The sequence below is a fragment of the Camarhynchus parvulus genome, chromosome 18, assembly GCF_901933205.1.
Source record: "Camarhynchus parvulus chromosome 18, STF_HiC, whole genome shotgun sequence".
Classification (NCBI taxonomy): Eukaryota; Metazoa; Chordata; class Aves; order Passeriformes; family Thraupidae; genus Camarhynchus; species Camarhynchus parvulus.
Window position 1 is genome coordinate 5295587 of NC_044588.1, and position 9288 is coordinate 5304874.

The 9288-nt window shown below is 62.9% G+C and overlaps 1 protein-coding gene across 4 annotated transcripts; it reads left to right on the forward strand.

The window, feature by feature from the left end:
• The first annotated feature begins 5077 nt into the window (after positions 1-5077).
• Positions 5078-8822, forward strand: NPTX1 (neuronal pentraxin 1). Of its 4 annotated transcripts, none has more exons than XR_004061251.1 (6): positions 5078-5436; positions 5636-5843; positions 6287-6531; positions 6620-6799; positions 6895-8513; positions 8677-8822. XR_004061251.1 is itself a non-coding variant. In XM_030962040.1 (6 exons), the coding sequence occupies exons 1-5, from the start codon at positions 5227-5229 to the stop codon at positions 7114-7116; spliced, it is 1065 nt and encodes a 354-aa protein (XP_030817900.1). In that variant the 5' UTR covers positions 5078-5226; the 3' UTR covers positions 7117-7150; positions 8079-8822. The 4 variants fall into 4 exon arrangements, 2 of the variants coding, with proteins under 2 accessions (XP_030817900.1, XP_030817898.1); XR_004061250.1 differs by having other exon boundaries at positions 6895-7825; positions 8079-8822; XM_030962040.1 differs by having other exon boundaries at positions 6895-7150; positions 8079-8822.
• The last annotated feature ends 466 nt before the right edge of the window (positions 8823-9288 follow it).

Here is a 9288-nt window from a genome sequence, read left to right on the forward strand (position 1 = left end):
GCAAGGTGGGAAGAAGCTCCAGAGCAACAGGGACACAGAGCTGTGTCTGTTCAGAAGCACCAGAAGGATTACAGATAAATATTGAAGCTATCAAAGAAGCTTAAGGGATTTAGGAACCCACTCCCCATTATTATCCTCACTGGGGGAGGGGAAGCGATCTCTGCAGCCCTACAGCAAACACCAGAACCGTGCTGACTTCTGAAAGCCCCTGGCCCGGCTGTGATTCCCCCTGGTTCGCTGGGCGGGGGGAGAAATGACGGCTGTGGGGTTTGTAAGGCCACGGAGGCACCGTTTGTCGCTGGAGCTCGGTGACACCCGGAGCAGCCCTGAGCAGAGCCGGGGCAGCGGGGCCGGTGCCACAGCCCAGCCGGGCTGGCATCCATCCATCCCACCGCGGGCACCTCGCCTCTCCCACTGCGGGGAAATCCAGACAGCGCTGAAAAACGACCGGAGCGATGGGCTGGGAGGGAAAGCTGGCGGCTCCCGTGACGTGCGTGTGTGCAGACAGGGGGGAATTCCTGCACAAATCAATGCCGAGGCGGATGCGGGCTGCGCCGAGCGGCTCCATTCAGCTCCGCTGCCGAGGCGTCACCGCGGAGCTCATCGCCCGAGCCCGCCACGGCCCCGCTCCGCCCGAGGAGCTCCGCTCCGGGCCGGGAGGGTGGCAGGGACAGGGCTGTGTGCCAGGGGCACAGCAGCGTCCTGCTCGCAGCCCTGGCACCCACCCTGCTCCTTCCCTGCCCTCGGGCATCGCCCTCCTCGCCCAGAACCCGCCCCAGGATGGGCTCAGCGCTCTGGGCACGGCTTAAAGCTTCAGTCCCTGCTCAAAAAGGGGGCAGGAACCCAGCGGGACCCGGCCCAGCTCCCCCTGCTCCAGCCCAGCCCTGCATTCCTGTGCTGGGAGCATCACACCCACCCCGGGCCCCTGTGCAGCTCTCCCTGCAATTTTGGCAGCTTGGTTCTCCAGCGCCCGGAATGGCTTCTCTGCCACACTTTTAAGGGGATGCTGCAGTTTTAAACCACAAATTAAATTTTTAATGAAACTTCATAACTGTTGTACCCAAATGTAATGTAATATTGATAGGAACTGTGCATCCAGCTAGCATGAGACTGCCCTAGAAAGCTTTTTAGGCTGTTATGCAATATAGAGCTAAATTAATTATTTGTAATGAAAGGATCTGTGTCCCTATAGCATCACAGAGACCTACTGGTACAGAGACCACACTCCCGAGCCTCACTGAGTGTAAATGTCAGGCAATTTAGGAGCAGACTGGCTGGTGAGATGGGAGCAATGAAAGCAGGGGAAGGGAAAAAGGGAAGAGAGTGAATGTGTGAGAGAGGGAGAGAGAGAGAGGAACAGAGAGGGAGAGATCTGCAAAGAAAGACTGCAGCAAAATGCAGCAAAATTCCCAACTCCTGTCCAGAGTGTGTCTGTCACAGAAGGGAATCCTCCGTCTCACACACGGTGTGTGCACTGGCTGCACCCCATGCCTGAGCTGCTCTAGTGACAGCTGCACCCTTTAGAAGGCACCAAAATCCCCATTTTGCAAATACAGCATTCTCAACAGAACCACGGAGCAGCTGGGGGCTGCTTCCCTGGTCCAGCTGCAGAAGGAAAAGGCTTTGGAGGTGATCTTGCCCCCCACATCTGGGCTCTGCACAGGCAGTGATGCTGCGGCCACAGACCCTGTCCTTGCTGCAGTTTCCCCAAGAACTTCTAGTAAAAAAAAGACAAAACAACGCGGCACTGTCTGCCCTGTCCTGCACGGGGATGTGGGGATGGGGATGTGGGGATGGGGATGTGGGGATGGGGATGTGGGGATGGGGGTGTGGGGATGGGGATGTGGGGATGGGGATGTGGGGATGGGGATGGTCCCTCAGCAGCCTCAGTGACAGCAGGGGCACAACCAGCAGCTCCATGGCCAGACAGAGGGAGCTGAGCTCCTGGAAGTGCAGCCATTGCTGTTTCCCATCTCAAGCTGCCTCCATCCCATAATGGATCTCATCGTTCCCACTCCGCAGAGGAGACTTCACTGCGGAACCAGCATCGCCCCACAGGAGATGGTTTATGTACAGCAGGCTGCACAAGCAGGAGAGAAAGCTTCCACTGCCTGCTCCCTGGGGCTCCAGCTCCTGGGATTAGAGAGATTTGTCCACTTTAAAAAGCTGTCCTCTCCGAGCTGGTGCTGGTGCTGCTCCCACACGGAGGTTGGTGTGGAGCAGACAGACTGACAGCCCTCACCCCTGCACGGGCACAGGCCACGGGGCCGGGAGCACCCTGGGCTGTCCAAAGCCACCACAGTACAAATGTGCCTGCTGGCTCCTGTTCAGGGCTAAATCACCTGCGAGGTCCTTGGGAGCTGTGCTCAGCTCTTTTCAGCCACAGAGCCATAAATGAGCGGCTGCCGAGCGCTTGGGAAGAGGCAAGGGAAGAGTTAAAAACAGGGGCTCCATTACTCCATTACAGCCACACAGCTCCTAAATCTACAGAAGCAATAACAGATCCTGCTGCATGATTCAGTGATTCCGGGAAAGCTGAAATCCTGATCATGTTTTCCGGTCCTTTCTTTGCATTAGGAGCCACGGGGGTTATTTTGCTTATCTCTTGTAGCACAGCTTTGTTGTTTTTTCCCATCCAGGCATTTCCTGGTCTCCATCACCATAGCATCCGAGTGTTTATTTTATTGCATTTGTCACCTTGGGCTCATCTCCGCATAATGTGCTGTGGATGACAAAGGATTGCGAGGGAAATTGGTTCAGTGACACGCTCAGCTCTGTCAGGGCTGTGCAGATGTGAGCAGGACTGGGACCTGGCTCTGCTGCCTCTCACACTGCCTTACACTGTTCTCATTCTGTTGCCTGCAGTAACATCATTTTTGGGTGGTGTTCCTGCCTGTGGCAGGATTAGACCTGCAGGCTTGTCAGCTTTTCCTTTTGCCAAAAACCCCAAACCCAAGCAGCACAGAAGGGAGACTGCTCTGCCCAGCAAACCCCATGGCATCTGTCCCCTCCTCATCCCCTCCCTCCCTCCTGCTCGTGCTGCACTGAACACTGCTCAGCACAGAGCCAGCAGCAGGGACAGTAACCAGGGCGATAGAGCCACAAGGAAGAGCCTGCTGGAAATGCAGATTTTCCCCCAAATTTCCTGCACACAACACCCCAGAGGGGAGCAGTGCCAGAGGTGTGGGCACCCTGCAGGTGAGCAGCACCACAGGTGGCTCTGAGCTGCACAGGCAGGACCAGCAGTGAGCCCCAGGAGCCTCAGCGAGGCTCCAAAGGACACCCAGGTCTCATGAGCACTGGAACAGGTTGGATGGACACTGTTGAGAGCACTACAGGACGCCCATGAAGGTGCCCAGAGGTGCTGAGCACCCTGGCACAGCTCCTGACCTCTCAGCCACGTTGTCAGCACCGCCCTGGGTTCCCCAGGCTGGCATAAATGGGCAGCAGAACATCAGAGGCTTGCCAGGCTGCCACCCTGCTCCTGCTGAGAGCCCCAGGCCCTGGGCTTGGCCATCAAATGCTGCTTTTACTGCACCACAGCAGGGCTGGATGGGGAGAGAGGCTCCCAGGGCAGCTGAGCTGCCTTAGAGGAGGAAAGAGCCCCTGCCACCACGTCAGTGTGTCACAAACCTCCCGGGGCTGGATAAGGACCTGCTCCAGGAGAGGCATCGAACCAGTGCCAGGTGCCAGAGAGCAGCTCAGGGAGCTCCAGCCCCAGCCAGGGCTCCTCAGGCCTGCTCCAGGCACATCAAAGGGGAAAGGACCACGGAGCCCTTGTGTTTTATATTCTGCAAATCCATGGACTGAAAACCTTTGTACTTTATTGACCCACTTCACTAATCAAAATTAATTACTTCATATTTCACAGGATAACTTGGCATTATGCAAATACTCCAGCCATATGTGCTGCTGCAGTGCCGAGCTGAGCTGAGCTGAGGGGGCCGCAGTCCCCACCACTCCTGCAGGCTGCAGGGATTCCCCACCACAACACAACACAACACCCCAGGAGAGGACCAGGATAAAGTCAACAGGCAGGAGAGGCTCAGGGAGCTGGGACAGCTCCGTTTGTGCTCGGGTGTCCCGGCCAAGGACGTGGGGAACAAGGACAGGGGACACTGCTGGCTGAATGAGAATCGGCCTCGGCTGAAGAGCTGAAGATGAGAGAAGTGACAGCTCCAACAGCCACGAGCTCTTCCCACCAAGGACAGATCCAGACGTTACCTGCAAGGTTCTTTCTCTGATTAATAAAGAAGCAAAACCACTGCTCCCCTGCGCCCAGAGTGGGGCTGGGCACGGGCACCAGTGGGAGCAGCTGTCCCTGCAGTGACCGGGCCTGTCCGTGCTCCAGGGGCTCCCCTCGGGCGCGCAGCCCCGCAGCTCATCCTTGTTCTCCCCGGATCCCGGGGGCTTCCCCCGCTCCACGCGGCACCGACCCCCGGAGCTGCCCCGGCCGCTGCTCCCGCACCGCACCCGGGGCAGCCACAGCCCCCGGAGCCGGGCACGGACACCCGGGGGGCACCCACGGGGCACCCACGGCCCCGCACCGGCAGCCGCAGGCACCGGTGCGTGCAGAGCCCGCACACAGCCGCGCGCGCACCACAGCCCGCACACACACGCACACGCACACCCCGCACACTCATTCCCCGCAGCCCCTCCCCGCACAGTCTCCTCTGCCCACGCGCCGCCCACGCGCGCTCCCGCCCACGGACACACGGACACAGGGACACAGACGGACACACGGACACACGGACACACACGGACACACACGGACACACACGGACACACGGGCGCGCTCTCACGCTCCCCGAGCCAGCCCCGCACGCTCTCGCACTCACTCCCGCCGCGCTCCCACGCGGGCTCCCCCGCCCGGGCCGGGATTCCGCGCTCCGTGACGCCCCGCGCCGCCCCGCCCGGCCGCCATAAAAGCGGCGGCGCCGCAGCGGAGCCGGAGCCGGCCCGGAGCGAGCGGAGCCGAGCGGAGCCATGGCCGCGGGGCCGCCCGGCAGCCGCCGCCGCCTCCTGCCGCTGCTGCTGCTGCTGCTGGGGCCGGCGCTGGGGCCGGCGCTCGGCCAGGGCCTGGGGCAGACGCGCTTCATCTGCACCTCGGTGCCGCTGGACGGGGACGTGTGCGCCGCCTCGGCGCTGGGCACCGGCTCGGCCGAGGAGCTGAAGGGCACCGTGCTGCAGCTGCGGGAGACGGTGCTGCAGCAGAAGGAAACCATCATGAACCAGAAGGAGACGATCCGCGAGCTCACGGCCAAGCTGGGCCGCTGCGAGAGCCAGAGCGTGCTGGAGCTGCCCGGAGAGGGAAAGGGCAGGAAGGGCTTTTCCAAGAACACCATGGGCGACCTGTCGCGGCCGGCCGCCGCCGAGACCCTCAGCCAGCTGGGGCAGACGCTGCAGTCGCTGAAAACCCGGCTGGAGAACCTGGAGGTACGCGAGGAGAGCCGGGGAGCCGCACAGCCGGGCGCCGGGAGACACGGGGAGCGGGGCAGCCGCGCATCCCAGCGCGGGGAGCGCGGAGCCGGGCACCGGGCAGCCCGCGGGGCCGGGCACCGGGCAGCCCGCGGGGCCGGGCAGCGGGAGCCGCCTCCCGGTGGTAACAGCCCGCTCCTCTGCTCGCCCCTTGCAGCAGTTCAGCAGGATGAACTCCTCCAGCCAGACCAACAACCTGAAGGACATCCTGCAGAACAAGATCGATGACCTGGAGAAGCAGGTGCTGTCGCGGGTGAACAGCCTGGAGGAGGGCAAGATCAGCCCCCGCAACGAGTCCGAGGAGCGCGGCAAGATCGAGAGCACCCTCACCTCGCTGCACCAGCGCATCAGCGACCTGGAGAAAGGTACCGGGTGCTGCCCACCCCCGGGACTCCCGGGCCGGCTCCCGGAGCTCCCCCGCCGCCGCGGACCGGGCGCTGCCGCACGATGCGGAGCCGCTCCCGCGGGCGGATCTGCCGAGCCCGTCCCGTTGCCCTCCCCGGGAGCGGTCCCTCTCCCCCAGCTTGCCTTTCCCCGTGGCAGGGGTCGGGACTGGCCGGTCGTTGAGGTCCCTCCCTGCCCAAACCCTCGCTCGGTGGCTCCCGAGGCGGCCGGTGCCCGCGGGCTCGGTACCGGGGATGCTCCGGGCGCTGCCCGCCCCGGGGATTAGGGAGCCGCGCGGCGCCGGAGGGATTTGCTCCTCGCTGCCATCTCAAGGCCCGTTACATAACGGGGTGGGGAGGGGGGGAACCCCCAAAGGGGCGGAAAGGGGGCCCGGCAGGAGCCCACCGCCCCCGCGCTCCCGCAGGCCAGAAGGACAACCGGCCCCCGGACAGGTTCCAGCTCACCTTCCCCCTCCGCACCAACTACATGTACGCCAAGGTGAAGAAGAGCCTGCCCGAGATGTACGCCTTCAGCATCTGCATGTGGATCAAATCCAGCGCCTCTCCCGGCATGGGCACCCCCTTCTCCTACGCCGTGCCCGGGCAGGCCAACGAGCTGGTGCTCATCGAGTGGGGCAACAACCCCATGGAGATCCTCATCAACGACAAGGTAGGGCCCCGGGCCGCGGGGAGGGCGCTGGGCTGGGGGGGCGTGGGGGGGGACCCCCGTGGGTACCACCCCGACCCGCTGCCCGCAGGTGGCCAAGCTGCCCTTCGCCATCAACGACGGCAAGTGGCACCACATCTGCGTCACCTGGACCACGCGGGACGGCGTGTGGGAAGCCTACCAGGACGGCACGCAGACGGGCAACGGCGAGAACCTGGCCCCCTACCACCCCATCAAGCCGCAGGGCGTGCTGGTGCTGGGCCAGGAGCAGGTAAGGGCCGGGGCGGCCGCGGGTCCCCGCTCGCCGGTGCCCCCGGGGGGACGGACGGGCCCGGGGGTGCCCCGCTGACCGCAGCCCTTCCGCAGGACACGCTGGGCGGCGGCTTCGACGCCACGCAGGCTTTCGTGGGGGAGCTGGCCCACTTCAACGTGTGGGACCGCAAGCTGAGCCCGGGGGAGGTGTACGGCCTGGCCACCTGCAGCTCCAAGGCGCTCGCCGGCAACGTCATCGCCTGGGCCGAGGCCAACATCGACATCTACGGCGGGGCCACCAAGTGGACTTTCGAGGCCTGCCGCCAGCTCAACTAGGGCCACGGACAAGCGAGAGAAACCTCCTCAGCGGGTTCTTTTATTTCTTTATTTTTTTCCTCCTTGTTTTGCGCAAAAACGACCGAGAACGAAGCCACCCGACTTGTCCCGGGAGCAGGGATGCCCCGGCAGCGGGGCGCCCGCCCCCGGAGCCCCACGACCCTCCGGTTTCTGTCTTGCCAACGTCCTTCAACGCCTGCGTGCCTTGGCCTGGCGCGGCTGCGCCCCCCCGCCGCCCCCCGGCCCGGCCCCCGCTTCGCCGCCGCTTCCCTCGGGCACCGGCGCCTGAAAAGGCTGCGGGGCCCGGCCCGGAGCCCCCTCGGGGCTCCTCTCTCTGTCCAGCCTGACCCCCGGGAGGCTGCTGCCCCCAGAGCTGGGGGAGAGCTCTAACATCCCCCCCTCCCCAGCTGCGCTCCCACCCGGGACCCCGAGTGGGGCGACCCCTCCGCCGCAGCCCCGGGAGGAGCCGCCCCCTGCCCCGGAGCCCCGCGCCCCTCCCGGCCGGCGCTGCTGCCGAGCACCACAGCCATAGCCCCGGGCTGCGGCGGGCACCGGGGCGGGACCCCCGCGGGACCCCCCGGCCCCGCTCCCCGGCCTGCCGCACTCAGGTACCCCCGGCCCCGCCGCCTGCAGCCCCCCGAGGCTCCTACGCGCCGTAGCTGGTGACAAAAGCCTTTACCGTCCCCTCCAGCCCAGCTCCCACTGACAGGTCTGAAGCCTTTCTGCTTTTGATAATACACTCTCTTGTTTCTCTTACTGTAAAGGGAAGTTTATTACCAATTTAAAAAAGGGTATTTTTATGAAGATAAAAAAAAATTATATATAGAATTATCAGCGCTCCCTGAGGAAAAAAAAAAGTGCTTTGAGATTCTGCAGGATAAAAAGAGATAAAGAAGCGTATTTTGAGATAACAGATGCATTTTGTATGGTTTCCTTTTCTAAACTCCTGGTTTGTACTACAGATTGCAGAAATCACTCCCCAGCCCCCCTCCTGCCCCCCCAGGGCAGCCCTGGGCGGCAGCGGAGGATGAGGCAGAGAATTCACCCGGGGCTCCAGAGCCTCACGACCAACTCCAAAGATGCGGCAAAGACACGGGCGGAGCGGAGGGGGCGGCGCGGGCCCGGGAGCTGCCCCGGCCGGGGCTCGGAGCTCGGAGCCCGCCCCGCCTCGGCTGCCCCGCGGGGCCGGCGCAGGCAGCAGCACCCCCGGAGCGAGACCCCGCGCACGGCTCAGGGCAGCGGAGCCTCAGCCGTGCTCCTGGTGCGAGAAAAAACACCCCGAACCATCGAGAGTTAATTTCAGTTCCTCCCAAGCCCCCGTTCACATCGGCGAGCACAGGCACAACCTGCTGAGAGCAACAGCGAGACCACGGCACGGGTTTCACCTCCAGCCCCAGGTGCGTTGGATTTGCCAAAAAAACACGAAAGGGTGTGATGTCAACGCAGTGTACATAGTGTACAGTAGGGGAGAGAATCGATGTATCTTAATTTGTCATTATTTTGCTAACCAAAGCTGTACATTTTTCCTACTCCTGGCTCTGTCTCCTTTGGGATTTGAAGGGGTTCTGACACCCCGTGCATCCGGCCCGCATCGGCAGTTCTGACAATGCACTGTTTCTACGGATTCTCATGCTTTTTCCATTTTATTGCTGGGATTACATGAATTGTTGACTTTATTTTTACACAATAAAGCGTGAAGAAAGACACCGGCTTCTCTCACATGTGTCTGTTCCCTGAGCAGCCAGTGCTCAGCGGCTTGTCTTTTTCCACAGGAAGGTTTTGTGCCTGCATGAAGCAGAGATTTCTGCCCAGCTCCTCTCGGAGCTGGCTCAGGCACTCCCCGAGCCTCTGTGCCAGGCTGTCTCCTTCTCCTGTGCCCTCACACCACGTCTTTCCCTGCTTTATGTAACACCGCACACTAACCGATGTATTTTCCCCTCAAGCCGCTGTCTGGGAGCTCCCTGTGGGCCCTGCCAGGCTGGTGCGGGGACAGTGGCACCCCGGGGCTCTGCAGGAGCTGCTCCCGGCGTGGGCACCGCGACAAACCCCGGCTGCCTCCGCTCCCTCGGGAGCCGGGCTGGGCTCCAGCCGCAGTTCCTGGAATGCAGCGCTCCCGGGGGAATCTCAGCTGCGGCTGAGGCCACCCGTGTGCCACAGACGGGGACAGGCAGC